This window comes from Bos indicus, chromosome 26 (genome assembly GCF_029378745.1).
Source record: "Bos indicus isolate NIAB-ARS_2022 breed Sahiwal x Tharparkar chromosome 26, NIAB-ARS_B.indTharparkar_mat_pri_1.0, whole genome shotgun sequence".
Taxonomy (NCBI): Eukaryota; Metazoa; Chordata; class Mammalia; order Artiodactyla; family Bovidae; genus Bos; species Bos indicus.
Window position 1 is genome coordinate 35,292,178 of NC_091785.1, and position 18,752 is coordinate 35,310,929.

General features: G+C 34.9%; 1 protein-coding gene across 2 annotated transcripts in view; it reads left to right on the forward strand.

Annotated features, from left to right (window-relative positions):
• ATRNL1 (attractin like 1) overlaps positions 1-18,752 on the forward strand; it is an 808,308-nt gene that overhangs the window by 269,192 nt on the left and 520,364 nt on the right. For both annotated transcript variants that reach the window (XM_070780901.1, XM_070780902.1), the window contains one exon: positions 530-582. In XM_070780901.1, the coding sequence (XP_070637002.1) occupies positions 530-582 (53 nt within the window). The remainder of the gene's footprint in view (positions 1-529; positions 583-18,752) is intronic.

The following is an 18,752-nucleotide window of genomic DNA, read 5'->3' on the forward strand; positions in this document are numbered from 1 at the left end:
CCGTTTCGTTATAATCTGCTTACAAGACTTAAAAGTTTGACCTCCTGAATTTAATCTTGAATGATTTAAAGAAAGCTTTTCTCCATGATCCAATTGAGGATGTCTTTTAAAAATACAGATGAATTGGAAAATTGGAAAATATATTAATTTGATTACCAGAAGTAAGAAAATGATATGATTTATGAATTCCCACACTTTCCCATACCTAACAAAATGTCTTTAAATTTTTATCCAGACTTGAAAATTCTTCCTCATGTGTTAAGGAAGAATACATATCCCCTAATTCATAATTTTATCCCATCCTCTATATTCCTTTTGTGTGTTTTTTTCCACTTATTCTCTCACTCATGTCTGTATATAGGCTTTCTACATTAATTCTTTTGAAGATTTGCTTTTAAAACTTTAATTAATAGTATAGCTTTGAATATGTTTGAATGTAGAGTTTAATTACTTGTTTGCTTGAAGGAAAAACATGAAGCTTTTGAATTTTGTTGTTTAATAGTAAATGAGTTTTTTTGTGTTTCTACAGATGTGACTCTGAAAATCGCTATGTTGGTAATCCACTTAGAGGAACATGTTATTGTAAGTATTTGTGTTTTTTATTTTAGATAATTAGTTTGTTTTATTAATTTCAGGTGATTTTACAGGTAATAAAATTCATTTTGAATAACTAATGTCATTAATAGTTTATCATTTCTATTTTTGAATCTTATAGCTCCATATATTTTGCTAGGGAAGTCAGTGTCTCTTTGCTCTATTCTCTAATTATATTAATATTTGGTGCATTTTTTCCACTCTGAGGAATAAAACAACAGTAGATCTTATTTTAAACATGCAACAAAAAACAAAATTTGAGTAACTCAGCTGGATTTTAATGCAATCTTTTTTCATTATGGTTAAATTTTGAACAAATAGAATTCTGTGATAGATTTTTCTGGGAGGCAATTTTGGTTTTACTAAAAAGCAATACTGATTTTGTACTGAAAGATCCTGTTATTGGGTAGTGATCATATGGCAGATATATGTTTAACTTTCAAGAAACAAGCAAACGATTTCTCAAATGGTTATACTATTTTCCATTTCCACCAGCAGTGTATGAGAATTTCAGTTCTTCAAAATCTCTCAGCACTTCGTATAGTCTTTTACATTTTAGCCATTCTAAGTGTGGTTTTTCTTTTCTAACTTCATTTTGTGTAACTATGGTAATAACTTTCAAAGATGAATTTGACAAGATTATGTTTTAAAACAAGAATAGTTAAACAGTACGAAGTGAACTTCAAAGATTAACTAAATTCAACTGAGATCTCTGGATCTGGCGGTTTTTAAATTGGTAGATTCTTTGTTGTTGTTCATCTTCTTTTCCCACATACATAAATGTGGGCTTTTGGGTTTATTCACTGTTTCCACTGATTTTGTTTTCATCTATTTTAGGTTTTGGCCTTAGCGATGTCCTTCTCTTTTATAGTTTGTAATTGTTGTTTTTGCCTCCATTTGATTTATGTTTGCTTTTTAATATGATTTTCTGTATAGTTTGTGGTTCAATTTTAACTTCTGTTTTTTTTTAAGAATTTTCTTAATTCAATTAAGTAAATCTTACTAAAACCCTTGTTTTAATTATTTTTTATAATTTTACTGAGAATGTAGCATAAAAATCCCCAAACTTAGTAAGATATTTTTGCTTAGTAAGATATTTTTGTAAACTATGGGAGATTTGACAGTGCTTGTAGAGGTTTTTATGTATCACAAGTAGGCATGGCGTGTGGAGCCTGTGGACTTCTAGTGGGTAGAGGTTGCTATTGATACATGTCCTACAATACACATCAGAGCTCCTTTGAACCAAGAATCATCTGACTCAAATTTCAACATCATGAGGGTTGAGAAACCCTGATTTAGAGGTTTAATCAGATTTAGATATGATTTTGGAGGAAATACTTTCACAGGTGGTTTTGTGTTCTTCATGTAACTGAAGCACATAATGCCCGCAGTCTCTTTTTTGTTCTTAGCAGACACTGATGCTCAATGTTAGATTGCAACTGATTTAGGGGTTATAAACTGGTATTCTTACTCCTTTATTTCTTGATTGGAAAACTTTTGTGAAAACAAATTTCCTTGAGCGAGGCGTTTGCTTACTTATTGCTACAGGCACGTGGGAAAGGCATGATAAAGTTTTAATACATTTTTTAAAAATATATCAGTTTTCAAAATAAAGAATGCTTAATAAGGTTGCAACTCGGTTTGCTGTGTTTGTGTCATAAACTTATGGACACATGCATATTTAATATGTTTCAGTCCACTTGCAATTATTGTCCTTACTGATGTTCACATTGTCTATTTTCTATTTGTTTTAATTTATCTTCGTTCTCTATATTTTCCACATGAATTTTATTTACTTCTCTCAAACATCCTGGATTTTATGGGGACATATTTTTGTCTGACTTTTTAAAATTAGAAATTCCTGTTTGATTCTTCTTAAATTTTAGTGTTTATTATATCCCCAAAGAGTAATTTAGTTACAATTATGGACACAAATAAATTACATTTCATTTTTTAGAAATAATGAATATACTAATATTTAAGCCTTTTATATTTAAGACTAAAATGATTTTTCTTTAGATCAGTGTTATCCAAATTAACCTAGTGTAAGCCATATGTAGAATTAAAATTTTTCTACTAGCTATATCTCAAATATTAAAATAAACAGGTGAAGTTAATTTTGATAATATATACTATTTAATTCAAAATATCTAAAACATCATAGTATAAAAAATCATCAATGGCCTATTTTTATTTTTTCCAAGTGTTTGAATACAGCTTGTATACTATACTAATGGCAATCTCAATTCATATTAGTCACATTTTAATTACTTAAGACACGTGTGACTTAGTGACTACCATACTGGAAGCTCATCTATTATATAGGACTCATTGTCTCTTTAAAATGTTATAGGAATAGTCGTAAAGCACTAGATGGCAGTCTTGTCACTTGTTATGAGACCTTAAAAGAGTAATAACATTTTAAAAGAAATGGTGTTTTTTAAAAAAGAGAAAAAAGGTCAGTGGTTCTTGTAATAATGTTAATGGAAACTCTCCTGGTTTTAAAGACTGGAGTGAAATTTAAAATGCAGGTCTACACTGTAACTTGCAGCAATTGACCACGATGTGGTGTTAATTTAATTGAAACTAATACTACAGCGCTTGTATCCTATAGACAGTCTTAGTTTTTTAAAATTCAGTTTAAACCCCCAAATCAAATGTATTTGATAGCTATCATGTATCACATGGAAAAAAAGTTTCTGTCAATGATATCAAGTTTGATTGACCCCTGTAAACATTGAAGGACTTAATTATTCTAGGCAAATATGAAAAGTAGTAGCTACGAACTAGTATAATTTCTTTTTTTGTAATGCATTTTGAAAAATTATAATAGCGATTATAGTGAAGAAAACCATAAACACAAGATGGAAGACTGGACTATGAAGATGTTATAGAGGATATATTTCCATGAGTAGAATCAGAGTATGAAAAGCCACTTACTGAAATCATCTACTTTATGCTTCTACTATATGTAATGTTCAAACTGCTGATTGTATTTCAGTATATTTCCAAGTAATCTAATATATTTTTGTCACCTTTTTCTCTGAAAAAATAGCTGTTTTGCTTTGGTTTTCTCCCATTGCTTTTTAGAGTTCAGTGTGCAATTTTGTGATGAAAATAATACACTTTCCTCTTTTAAGAGTAAGAATTTTACTTACTACTTTTATATTCCATTCTCACCTCTACCACTGATCACATCTTGCCTTCGTTCATATTACTAAAAATTAAAATATTTATCCATTTATCTCCCTGTAAAACCTCTCATCGTTATTGATTTGTTTAATTGATGTTTATGTCTTGACTGAAAGACATTATTTATAAGTGTATTATTTACTGGATTTGATTTTTACTTTTGTTTTATAAGTGAGAGATAATATTTCTAGTGTGTGTTTTGTTGTTTCTAGTGTGTGTTATAGCTATAAATTAACAAATATCAGCCTCAGTTTAATTACTTAAAATTCTATGTCATGTAAAATAGTGAAAACAATTAAAACTTGAATTAACCTTATGTTTAGTATAACTATTCTGTGTTTTGTTTTAAAACAGAGTAAAAAATTTCTCTTTTAAATGAAATATATTGTACTTTAATGGTTTATGTGACTTTTTATTTATTTATTTTTAATTTTATTTTATTTTTAAACTTTACATAATTGTATTAATTTTGCCAAATATCAAAATGAATCCATCACAGGTATACATGTGTTCCCCATCCTGAACCCTCCTCCCTCCTCCCTCCCCATACCATCCCTCTGGGTCATCCCTGTGCACTAGCCCCAAGCATTCAGTATCGTGCATCGAACCTGGACTGGCATCTTGTTTCATACATGATATTTTACATGTTTCAATGCCATTCTCCCAAATCTTCCCACCCTCTCCCTCTCCCACAGAGTCCATAAGACTGTGACTTTTTAAATGATAAATATAAATAGCAATTTAAATCTGCCTAGTACATCTGCAAATACAGCAGAAGTGACCTTGATCGACACAAAGAATCTAAATTTTTATATTTCACAAATTGAAGAATGATGAATTGAAGATTGATCTGGCAAAACATAAATGAGCCACATGGTTGACATTTTAATCTTATTCTTTGATTCATGTGTTTTTATTAAATTTCCTGAAGCTTATACGCCAGTGTTTTTAAATATATATCTTAGAATTATTGAAGATCTTAGCATATTCCAAAATGAAGGACGACATAGCACAATTATGAGAAAGTGAAAAAAGCTGAGAGAAAAAAGTTGCTATTAACTTAGAAAAGAGATGAAAATTTATTTGATTGTATATTTATAAAGACATGTTATGTTATTCTGGTTATGTAAATAAACATTGTAAAAATAGTTTAAAAAAAAAGTTTAAGGAGGGGAGCAAAAACGCCTGAAAACCTCCCCCCAGGGCTCCCAGGTGGAGCTGTGCTGTGCCTCTTCTCTGTAAAGGTGCCCAATGCGAGGGAGCGCACAGCTGTTGGCCTGTACTTACTTTTCTTGCTAAGCCATGAAATGTGATGTGGGGCTTTATAAGTCTTGAGCAACGGTTGATAGCTCCTTATTTGTATGAAAATGCTGAATGTGCTTTTCTGATGCTGAATGCATGCTTTTCTAAATAAATTATGTCCTGAGAAGGGTTTCACATAAAAGAGGTAATAGTATGTCTCATATTCCTATTGTGAACAACTATTTTTCACAGATATATAGCTCATTATTTTGGATCATTTATTAAATAAAACTGGAAAACCATCTGATTTTAAAATAATGATAAACTAGTTAAACTTTATTGAGCACTTACTGTGCCAGGTTATTCTAAGCTTTGTCCATTTATTAGCTTGTTAAATCCTTATGAGAAGGGTATGCTTATTATCACCTTTTTTTTTTTTTCCATTTGTGGAAACATAGGCAGAGAAAAGTTGATTCATTTATATAAGATCACAGGGCGAGGAAATGTCAAATCCAGTTTTAATCCAGGCAGCCTGGGTCTATAGCCTCTTCTGGGTCTATATCACCCACTCTCAACTACAGGTGATAAAACTGTTTCTACTAAAATTCATGATATATTTAACCTGAGTTGTTTTTATATAAATATATGTGTATATATATAAATAAAATAAAAATGTCATGGTAAAGAAAATGAAAACAGGACCTAAATAATTTAAAAAAATTAAACTGTTTTCTCAAATGATGTCTTCATATGAAAATAGGCTTACCAAAATGGATATATAAATTTTATATAGTTTTAATTAGAATTCATTCAGTTTAATTTTTTGAAATATATGCATTGGAGTAAATTATCATAAAATTTATTTTAAATGATATACTTTTAGAATATTCAGTAAAATTATAAAAAGGAAAAAGTGAGAAATTCCTACCTGGTAGATATCCAGACATATGGTAACTCTAATTGTACCGGTTCCTATTTGGTATAGGAATCAAATTAATAAGACAGAATTCAGAATTAGATTCCTAAACATTTGGAAATCTCTATGGCAGTCAATTTATTTTTATAGAAGTTCTTAATGACTTAATCTGCTTGTTCTAAGATATCCCAGATTTTACCCTAGATCATGGCTTTTGGATTTACTGTTTTTCTGCCTCAAATACTCCATCTCTATTACTCTACTCTTACCTAAAATAGACTTGCTTAGGGATTATGACAACTTTTTTTTTCCATCCTAACACTTACACTAAAATGAAGTTATATCTCACTTATTTGTTTACTTGAATGTGGTTTTCTTTACTCACTAGAAAGAAAATCTGTGAGCCCAGGACTTTCTCTTGTTGGAACCATACTTATAATAGAAAAGCCTGTGTCTCCTAGGAAAGCTTTCAGTAAATATACTGGGAGTACACATGTAAGCTATTAATAAATAAATGAATACACATATATTGGTGCTGTGTGGGCAAGTTTTTTAACTTATGGGGTGTTTGACCAAAATTTTTGGAAATCGTGTTATAGGTTATCACGTAAAAGTTGCTTTACATTATTTTTTAAATTAATTTATTTAAAGGGGTACAGTTCATCATTGAAAAGCTTTACGCACCAGCCATTCATTTAAATAAAAATGAGTTTCAATCTTTGTTTTTCTAGTTAACCTATGGAACATTAGCAGCCAATACAGTTTGAGCAGTTTTCCATGTATCACTGCAGAAAGCTTAGCTACTTGGAGATAGTATGAAGCAAAGGGAGGTGGCTTTTGAAGAGATCATGGTATATTATATGAAAACTTGTAAATTAGAATCACTGACATGTAGACATTGGTGATCATGGTTCATCTTCTGTTATTCATTGAGAAAAAAGTAGGACTCAGTGGGTTGAAGTATGTATCTTAGGCCTCACAATGAGTCAGAGTGTGGATGATAGCAAGGGATCTGTATTTTTTTCTGTGATACTGTACCTAGAAAGTGTTCAGCTTTTAAAGTTCCTAAACAACAGATTTTGCCTTTGCAATTATTCTAAATGTTTCAAGCTTAGTATAAATTCTTAACAATTGTAAGTATGGATAGTACTGTTCAGCATGCAAGGAAATGTTAGTATTTATTGAGTATTTATTACGTGCAAAGCAATTTATTATTATTTCATTTAATATGCACAGGATGACATCTTTTTTCTCCTTAATTTTTACTTACTCAAGAGTTACACTAATAGAGCTTGGAGAGACTGTCAGTTATTGGAATTAACTTGCTTTTCTTTATTCATTCAACGTATATTTATTGACTAACTACTCTGGGGATTGACTAACTACTTGTGTTCTGCTCCATTGAAGCTGATAAAGCAGTAGGAAAGATAGATATTAAACTTGTCATACAATTACCTAGATATGATGATCATAAGACCTCTGAATAAGAATTACAGATGCTTTGGGAATAGATTACAAGAGAGCCTGACCTAATTCGTGGACCAAGGGGTAGAAGTGGACCAAGGGGTAGACCAAGAGAATGAGGAAGTGATGACGTGAAAGGCGACTTGGTAGTGGACCGGTGATGGTGTGACGATGGGAAGAAGTAGAATCAGTGGCGCAGCATCCACAAAGGCCAGTGGTTGGAAAGATCATGGCGCATGAGATACTCCCACGTTAACACAGAGAATTAGGAGAAGGAATCAAGGGATGAGGTATGTGAGATATGCAGGATCAGATCATGCAGTGCTTTATAGAGCATGCAAGCTTAATAGAGCATTTGGTCTTCATCTTAAGAAAAATGAGAAGCCATTGAAGGATATTAAGAGGAAAGTAAAATGTTAAAATGTAATGTAATCAGGCTGCTTGCAGTGTGTCAAACAGCTTGGTGAGGGCGATAGAGCATGAGAGCTCATTTTAGCTCATTTTCTGAGGCATTGTTCCCATAGTTACTTTTTAATTATGGCTGTGATACATTTAGACTATAAGTATACCTGACCTTATATCACTTAAGTTTTATCATTTATAAACAGTTATCTAAGTTGGCACATACATGTGCTTATACAAAGTTGAGTTCAGTCGCTCAGTTGTGTCCGACTCTTTGCAACCCCAAGGACTGCAGCTCGCCAGGCTTCCCTGTCCATCACCAACTCCCAGAGCTTACTCAAACTCATGTCCATCAAGTGGGTGATGCTGTCCAACCATCTCATCCTCTGTCATCCCCTTCTCCTCCTGCTTTCAATCTTTCCCAACAGCAGGGTCTTTTCCAATGAGTTGGTTCTTTTCATCAGGTGGCCAAAGTATTGGAGTTTCTGCTTTAGCATCAGTCCTTCCAGTGAATATTCAGGACTGATTCCCTCTAGGATTGACTGGTTTGATCTCCTTGCAGTCCAAGGGACTCTCAAGAGTCTTCTTCAACACCACAGTTCAAAAGCATAAATTCTTCAGCATTCAGCTTTCTTTATAGTCCAACTCTCACATCCATACATGACTATTGAAAAAGCCATAGCTTTGACTAGACAGACTTTTGTTGGCAAAGTAACGTCTCTGCTTTTTAATATGCTATCTAGGTTGGTCATAGCTTTTCTTCCAAGGAGCAAGCATCTTTAAATTTCATGGCTGCGGTCACCATTTGCAGTGATTTTGTACATATACATGTACTTATGTATGTGTTTACATATCAGTGATATGTACTTTTACATATGCCCTTGTTTAAAACATACTGCTGCTGCTGCTAAGTCGCTTCAGTCGTGTCCGACTCTGTGCGACCCCATAGACGGAAGCCCACGAGGCTCACCCGTCCCTGGGATTCTCCAGGCAAGAACACTGGAGTGGGTTGTCATTTCCTTCTCCAAAACATACTAGGATTCTCAATGTTGTTGTTGTCAAAGTCTATATATATCCTCTTCACGCTCCTCAGGATGGCTAAATACATAATCATGAGCTCATATATTTAAAACAAATACATAAGTATATCGGCTACCCTTGTGTCTCAAATGGTAAAGAAACTGCCTGCAGTGCAGGAGACCCAGGTTCCATCTCTGGGTAACGAACATCACCTAGGGAGGGAGTGGCTACTCACTCCAGTATCTTGCCTGGAGATTCCCATGGACAGAAGAGTCTGGTGGGCTATAGTCCATGGGGTTGCAAAGAGTCAGACATGATTGAGCAGCTCTGAAATTGATTTTTGAAATCTTGTAGAATTCATTCAGCCCCAGTACAATGAATATTGAAAGTGAAATAATACTTATTGAATGCCTTGATTTTATGAGACAGTGGCACTAATACATACTAACACAATTATGTTTAACCCACAGAGCAGTCTTATGAAGTAGGTGGTATTATCTTCATTGCACCACTGAATCTCACTGAGAAAATTAACCAGTATACTATAACCCAGTTGGTACATGGGAGATTACAATTAAGATCTCCTTAAATACTGTGCATAATGCTGAGTTAAAAGTAAAATGCAATATTCACTGGTAAAAAAGCAAATCATTAAACCTTAGTTCCTTTCTCAAAATATTCAAGTTAAGAATTTCTGAAATTTGTCTGAACAGTGCATTTATACATCATATGCAAATTGATTTCATTTGCAATCCTGACAGGTTTGTCTTTAGACCTCAGATATATAGATATTTCCAGTATCTTTGCTGGGTTTTATCACTGGTCACCATTTTCTTAAAAATACATTATTTTATATAGCTTTTGCTAAAAGAGTAAAGCAAATATTCACCATTTGCTTTTCATCACCCCAATATAGCATGTACTCAAAAACCTCCCTCGCAGTTCAAGTTCTCTTTGAACATGTATTTTTCTATGTGTAAATTTTTAGTCATCTCTTTACAATTAATCATTAGTTTGGTGGGATATCTGACCTTTTAAATCTGTTCTCTTCATATTTTATTTGCTTAAACTCCTTTTAGCATACTGTTTGAGTTTTACTCATGACCTTGATTTTTACATATAACTTGTTATTAATTATTTGTAGTAAATAACAGCCACTTTTTTGTTGTTGTTGCTCCAAAACTACTAGTCCTGTATTGACTGAACTATCTAAAAAAATTTGTTGCATGTTGGAACTTCACCCTTAATTTTTTCTAGCCACAGAAGACTAGGAAGACAGTCTGATTATTTTACATGTTTTCAATCATCTGTACCTAAGAAGTAAGTGAATTTGGAATTAGATATGCCATTTTTGGAAAGATATGCAGCCATATAAATTTAATTTCTTGACATGCAAGTGTAAGTCATGTGGAAAGCACATTAAAGATCAAGGATCAAAAGAAAAAAGCTCTCTGCACACTTTTTTAAAAAAAATTTCCCCCTTTTGGCCCAGTTATGAAAGTTATGCATGTTTCATTCTAGAAAAGAGATAGACAAAAAAGACAAATTAAAAAGCACCGATAATTCTTCTATCCAGAGAAAATTGTTGGCAACATTGTATCAGATACTTTCTCAGTCTTTTATTTATGTACTAACACTGTTTTATGCTGAATAAATGCCTCACTCTCCAAAGAAGGCCGCATTCTAACCCTTGACTTGTGAATATATTACCATAAATGGTAAAAGGGCATTTGTAGATAGAATCCAATTAAGAATTTTGAGATTATCCTGGATTATTCTGGTGGACCCAGTGTAGTTATGTGTGTTCTGAAAGAGGGTAGAGGGAGGTGTGACTACAGTGGTGGGAACTGTAATCACATAAGCAAAAGATTGGAAAGACAGAGGTAGGGTTCATTAGCTAAAGAGTGAGAGGTCTTCAGAAGCTGAGAGAGTCAGGAAATGGAATTTTTTGAGCACCCCCAGAAGGAACCAGCGTCACATTCTGGTTTTACCTTGTAAGAATCATTTGGACTTCAGACTTCCAGAACTATAAGTGAATAAATTTGTGTTGTTTTCAGCCACTAAGTTTCTTGTAATTTGTAACAGCAGCAGTAAATAAAACATATACACTTTTTGTGTATTTATTTCTTTTCCAAGCATAGCATTACAAATGAAGTATTTCACAACGTTATTATTCTTTAATTTGTTCTTAATACCTTTAGGTATGTCATATGTTCTCTTGTCTCTATCAGCATATGATAGCTTTAACTTATTTTTATTCATTGGTTTTCCATGTTAGCAGTTTCTAAATCAAATTAAATTGAAAATTATATTTCATCTTTAACATGAAATCTATGCTCAACAAATTTTTATTCACCTTGCTAATTGAGACTTTATGTCTGTTGACTGTCAACTCCTATTTTCCCCCTCCTCTTGGCCCCTGGCAACCCTCTTGGTACTCTCTAATTTGATGGGCTTGACTGGTTTAGATTCCTCGTATAAGTAGAATCATGCAGTATTTGTACTTCTGTGACTGTTTTATTTCACTTAGCTCCTTACCTTAATTACTATAACTATATAGTTAACCCTAACATCTAAGATCTCCAGGCCCCTTTCAATGCATATCCTCTGCTTATAATAAAGCTATCCTGAGAGTACAGAGTGTTCAAGTCCTATAGGCCTTCATGGAAACTGAACACAACATACTTCAAGCATAATTAAAGCACATGTGGAAACAAATCAAGAATAATGTCAAGAGAGATAACAGGCAGGGGACAAAGTTTTAAGCTATTTCTACATCTTGACTGTATTAAATAGTGCTGCAGTAACACTGGAAAGCTATTATCTCTTTGAGATCTCAACTTCAACTCTCTTGGATGAACACCTAGAATGGTACTGCAGGAGCTAATATATATTTCATAAAACATTGATCCAGTTTCTTTTGACTTACGTCGTTACTTAAGATCACCTAACATCTTGCCTAATCTTACTTTCTAAATATTTCCTTTGTGTGTGTGTGTGTGTGTGTGTGTGTGTGTGTGTGTGTGTGCACATGCCCATATGCACATGACTGGATAGCAATAGTATTTTTTCAATAACAATTAAGATATAATCTACCTACCTAAAATATCACCCTTTTAAATACAATTCAGTGATTTTCAGTATATCCACAAGGCTGTGAAAACATCATCATTATCTAATTCTACAACATTTTTCTCCTAAGAGAAATCTTGGAGACATTATCAGTCACTGCTTCTCCTTTCCCCTAGCTTTTGACATCCTTTTTCCTATCTTTATGGATTTGTCCACTCTGAAATGTTGTATAAGTGACATCTTGGAATATGTGGTCTTGTGTAATGGCTTCGTTTATTTATCATGATATTTTCAAGGTTCGTCCATATCATATCATCCAAAGTGATAGCAGGTATCAGTATTTCATTCCGCTTCATGGCCAAACAATATTCAAATGTATGGACATATCATATTTGTTTTCCATTCATCAACTGATGGACATTGGGGTTGTTTTTACTTTGGGGCTATTATGAATAACACTGGATTTTTAAATATTTTATGCAGGTTATTTCCTTTTAATATTTAGATTTGAATCTTCAACAGATTTTTATCATATATTTAACGTATAAGTGTTATGTTCTTTTCAATTTGTTTTGATGTCAGCTTTAGCAGTATTTTCCATGCACATATTGAAATTTTCTGTGTCTAATTTTCCTCTTGAGTGATTTTCATCTCTGTTCTATTCACAGAGGCTTTTTCAGATTTGACCTACATAGCACTGATGCATAATTATGTTTTAATTCCCTTATTTTCTGATCTATTATTTTTAATTTTGCCATTATATAATTGCATTTTGTTTCTGTTTTGTTTCTTACAGTTGTAACTTACCTAACTCTCTTTTATTGTAGTTTTAAGTGTTATTATCTTGTCTTTGATCTTAAGTATGTGGGGTATTTTCTTTTTTCTTTCATGCATACTGCATAGATATTTTAAATGACCTAACACACTGACTCTATTGTTGACAAACATATTTTTCTCTTCTCTCTCCTTACTATGCAAGTCAGATTAACAATACAAAAGATGTCAACTTTTCTCTTCTCTTTATTTTCATAATTTTTTTCATTTATACAGTCAAAATTTGAGGCCAGACATATGAGCAACCTCAATGTTTCCCTTAAGGTCTACCACACTTGTACATCCCACTCACCCATATTGCTTTTAGATCTAATTGGGAAGTTAATGGCCAGCATCTAGATTTCCTGGAATTATCAAAGATAGTTTGCTAATTGTTAGCTGGAATATTTAGTGCAGCTGTTACAACCTTCAGGGTTCAGCCTACAAAATCAGAAGATTGATTTATGTAGTGTTTATAACAAAGGTCCGTCTAGTCAAGGCTATAGTTTTTCCTGTGGTCATGTATGGATGTGAGAGTTGGACTGTGAAGAAGGCTGAGCGCCGAAGAATTGATGCTTTGGAACTGAGGTGTTGGAGAAGACTCTTGAGAGTCCCTTGGACTGCAAGGAGATCCAGCCAGTCCATTCTGAAGATCAGCCCTGGGATTTCTTTGGAAGGAAAGATGCTAAAGCTGAAACTCCGGTACTTTGGCCACCTCATACGAAGAGTTGACTCATTGGAAAAGACTCTGATGCTGGGAGGGATTGGGGGCAGGAGGAGAAGGGGGCGACAGAGGATGAGATGGCTGGATGGCATCACTGACTCTATGGACGTGAGTCTGAGTGAATTCCGGGAGTTAGTGATGGACAGGGAGGCCTGGCGTGCTGCGATTCATGGGGTCGCAAAGAGTTAGACACGACTGAGCGACTGAACTGAACTGATAGTTTTCTTCAAGCTTTGAAATGTATCTTTGGTATTTTTCCTATTCACAAAGTTTTCAAATAGTTGTCTCTAGTTAGTACTATATTTGTTGTCGTTCAGTCACTAAGTCGTGTCCGACTCTTTGTGACTCCATGGACCGCAGCACACCAGGCTTCCGTGTCCTTCACTATCTCTCCGAGTTTGCTCAAACTCATGTCCGTTGAGTCAGTGATGCCATCCAACCATCTCATCCTTTGTTGCCCCAGTACTACATTTAAACATACACAATGCAGGTTTTCCTTTTTAATTATGAAAGATTAAAATATGCTAAAAAGTATAGTATATATTTTCACATGTATAGTATATATAGTTTTGTACGACATGTGATTTTAAAAGATCTCCTGCATGATCCAGTGGCAGACTTTATTTTCTTGGGCTTCAAAATCACTGCAGACGGTGACTGCAGCCATGAAATTAAAAGACCCTTGCTTCTTGGAAGAAAAACTATGACCAACCTAGACAGCATATTAAAAAGCAGAGACATTACTTTGCTGACAAAGGTCCGTATCTTCAAAGCTATAGTTTTTCTGGTAGTCATGTATGGATGTGAATGTTGGACCATAAAGCTGAGCACTGAAGAAATGATGCTTTTAAACTGTGGTGTTGGAGAAGACTCTTGAGAGTCCCTTGCACTGCAAGGAGATCCAACCAATCAATCACAAAGGAAATCAATCCTGAATATTCATTGGAAGGACTGATACTGAAGCTGAAACGAATACTTTGGTCACCTGATGAGAAGAACTGACTCATTAGAAAAGACCCTGATGATGGGAAAGACTGAAGGCAGGAGGAGAAGGGGACAACAGAGGATGAGATGGTTGGGTGGCATAACTGACTCAATGGACATGAGTTTGAGCAAGCTCCGGTAGATGGTAAAAGGACAGGGAAGCCTGGTGTGCTGCAGTCTGTGGGGTCGCAAAGAGTCTGACATGCTGAGTGACTGAACAATAACATGATTTTAAAATTGTGGACCTATCACTGAGTTTAACAAAGTTTAACACTTTGCTCTGTTTCCTGCAGCAGCACGGGCTCTACCTCTGCTCACCTTAGTTTAGGATGGGTATGCGGTACAGGGCTTCATCCTACAATCTCAGTAGCAGGATTTTCTTAAGGATTTCTTTTTTCCCTTTGTTGTGAATTTGTTGTTATTTCTAGATTACAGCTACTTTAGCACACAAGTGGGGAGAGATATAGAGGAAAGAAAAACCAACGAAACAAAACCCCCACAAACCCAGGGGACTCACATCTGGGCCATCTTTTGAGTTAGGAGATCACTGCCTTTTACCTACCCCAGGGTATTGTTCTAAAATTTCTTCTCTCTCTCCTTTATCATCAACTTTTTCTGTTCCACTAAATTTTACTTAGGCCAATTATTATGAAAAGCTATTCTTTCTCACAGTTTAAAAAAGAAGTTCTCTTACTGCACTGTTCACACTTGCTCCTCCAGTTCTGTCATTTCTTTGTATTCGTCAATAATTCAATGTTATTTGAATTGATTTATAGTCAAACATGATTTTCTTTTTTATACCATAATAAATTGCTTCATTAAAGCAGTACAAAAACTTATTTTCAAATTATGCACATTTGCATAAACTTGAGGATTTTCATGTTTTATGTTCTGTACCCTACTTAGCTAAGAAGTTCAGAGTAAATTATAGCATTAAGGTATATGTTTTGTGCCAGGTAATTTCTCATTTGCAACCCCTTTAAAATATACCAGCATGATAGTATTTGAAATTAGGGAGTGAAATATAACTTCTGGTTAAGTGGAAAATTGTACCGTTGGTTTCTAGAATACTTTAAGCAACCTTAAAAGGAACCATTTTGTGTAGAATTCTGAACTTTCTTCAGTTTATAAAAATTAACATTCACTGAGTAGTACCTGATTAAGTCACTTGAGCTCAATAATGCTCCTACTAATTTTGCCCCAGGATTCAGACTGACTTTCTAGCTCAGATGATGTTAGGATTGATCATTACCATGCTTAATATACATTGTACTGATCTTGTTCTTCCAACTATAATAAATAGCAATAGAGAAATCAAATGTCTGGGCAAGAGTTGGGTGACTGTGGCTGAGGACCAGAGTCCCCAAAGCAGAAGAATGTTCATAGGACCGGGGCACTGGAGCCTCTACCCAGAGCTGTTCAAGTGTCCCAGTCACCCAGTCCCTTCCTCCTGAAAGCCTTCTGTTCCTGACTTTTAATGCTAAGTTTCAAGCTAGAAAAACAGGAAGATAATTATTGAGATAAGCATTTGAAAATAGTTTTGAAATGTTTATTTTTCCTCAGTGGTGGGGATGTTTGTTCAGTCGCTCAGTCTTGACCAACTCTTTGCAACCCCGTGAACTGCAGCATGCCAGGCTTCCCTGTCCTTCGGTATCTCCCAGAGTTTGCTCAGACTCTTGTCCATTGAGTTCAGTGTTTTCTCTTTATTCTGAATTGATGGTATCTTTCCTCAGTATTGTAGCTGTCTGTACTTCTAAAACCTCTTCAGCGGCAGCTGACCGAGCTGATCACTGTTCTCTTTTCTAAGCACTTCGTTCTCTTTTCTAAGCACTTCGCTCACTGGACACTAAATTCTGGTTGTGTTTCTATCTCGTGGGTTGCCCTGTCAGCCTCCTTTGTGGGCTTCTTCAGAGGATCTGATTATTTAACATTGTTTTACCTCAGGGCTCATCCCTGGCGCCTCTACTCTATTCATGACTGGTGATTACTTGGCTTCGCAGCTTTAGAGGCCATTACAATGCAGATGATTTCCAAATTGTTATCCATTAGGCTCCTGAGCTCAGAGTATCATGTAGATATTCAATAAGTAACTCAAACTTAACATCTTCAAAACTAAGCTTCTAATTATTTCACACTGACAGCAAATAAAACCTGTTCTCACCCATCTCAGTTAAAGCTGACATTTTACCTGGTCTTGGGCCAAAAAATACAACCTTTTCCTTCTTTAAAATGCTGCATCTGTTTATTTAGCTAATTCTGTCTGTTACACCTTCCAAATTCATTCACTGTCTGACCCCTTTCCGGCACCTTCTTTGCTATTCCTATCTCTACCATCACTTTTTGTAGCATTCTTGCCACAGTCTCTTTATAGGAATCACACTTAAGACTTGTTCTTTTGTTGAGGTTTTTGAGCTTGTTTCCTCTGCCTGGATTACACTTTCTCTTGTAACTGCCATGACTTCTTCTCTTAACTGCCTTTGATCTTTAAATTGTTGTTGTTGTTCAGTCACTAAGTCGTGTCCAACTCTTTGCAACACCAGGCTTTCCTGTTCTTCACTATCTCCTGGAGTTTGCTCAGATTCATGTCCATGGAGTCAGTGATGGTATTTAACCATTTCATCTTCTGTCACTCCCTTCTCCTTCTACCTTTAGTCTTTCCCAGCATCAGGATCTTTTCCAGTGAGTCAGCTCTTTGCATCAGGTGGCCAAAATATTAGAGCTTCAGCTTCAGTTTCATTTCTGTAAATTTTCCTTTGCAAAATTGCAAGCATACTCCTACCTGGGCAGAAAATTTCTCTGCTCTTTACTGGATTATGACTATTACACTTATTGTCATTATTATACTATATGCTTAAATTACTTATTAATTTTCAATGTCCATTTGATATAAGTTGCATGGGACATTATTTTATATTTCCAATGTCTGGAACAACACTGGGCCATTGAATTTTCCCTGCATTTTCTGGCAATCATATGAAAAACAGAAATATGACCTATTATATAATCCTCATTATAATGGATAAAGCTGCCTGTAAAAAATCTTGGAAAAACAAAATATTGCCTTTTATTAAATTACATAAGAAATATATAGAGTGGATCTTACAAGGTATAAAGGAAGCAACATGAAGACTGATGCTCTGACAGTAAATCCAGTGACATTGTTCCTATCTTTACTTTTAACTTTAATAGTACTTAACAGCTGAGAGCATAACATGAAAGTTATGTTTCCAAAAAATAGAATTATTTTCTATTTAAATAATTTGAAATATTTAAAAGATTTCACAAAGTAAAAATTACCATAATAATAGGGACTAGTAAATTCTTTATGGAATGTGGTGAAATATTCACTATCAGTTCGGTCGCTCAGTTCTGTCTGACTCTTTGCAACCCCATGAACCGCAGCATGCCAGGCCTCCCTGTCCATCACCAACTCCCAGAGTTCACCCAGCTCATGTCCATCAAGTTGGTGATGCCATCCAACCATCTTATCCTCTGTTGTCCCCTTCTCCTCCTGCCCTCAATCTTTCCCAGCATCAGAGCCTTTTCAAATGAGTCAGCTCTTCGAATCAGGTGGCCCAAGTATTGGAGTTTTAGCTTTAACATCAGTCCTTCCAATGAACGCCCAGGACTGATCTCCCTTAGGATGGACTGGTTGGATCTCCTTGCAGTCCAAGGGACTCTCAAGAGTCTTCTCCAGTACCACAGTTCAAAAGCATCAATTTTCTGCACTCAACTTTCTTCACAGTCGAACTCACATCCATACATGACAAGTGGAAAAACCATAGCCTTGACTAGACAGACCTTTGTTGCCAAAGTTATGTCTGTGCTTTTGAATATGCTGTCTAGGTTGGTCATAACTTTCCTTTCAAGGAGTAAGCGTCTTTTAATTTCATGGCTGCAGTCACCATCTGCAGTGATTTTGGAGCCCAGAAAAATAAAGTCTGACATTATTTCCACTGTTTTCCCATCTATTTCCCATGAAGTGATGGGACCGGATGCCATGATCTTCTTTTTCTGAATGTTGGGCTTTAAGCCAACTTTTTCATTCTCCTCTTTCGCTTTCATCAAGAGGCTCTTTAGTTCTTCTTCACTTTCTGACATAAGGGTGGTGTCATCTGCATATCTGAGGTTACTGATATTTCTCCCAGCAATCTTGATTCCAGCTTGTGCTTCTTCCAGTCCAGCGTTTCTCATGATGTACTCTGCATATAAGTTAAATAAGCAGGGTAACAATATACAGCCTTGACATACTCCTTTTCCTGTTTGGAACCAGTCTGTTGTTCCATGTCCAGTTCTTAACTGTTGCTTCCTGACCTGCACACGGGTTTC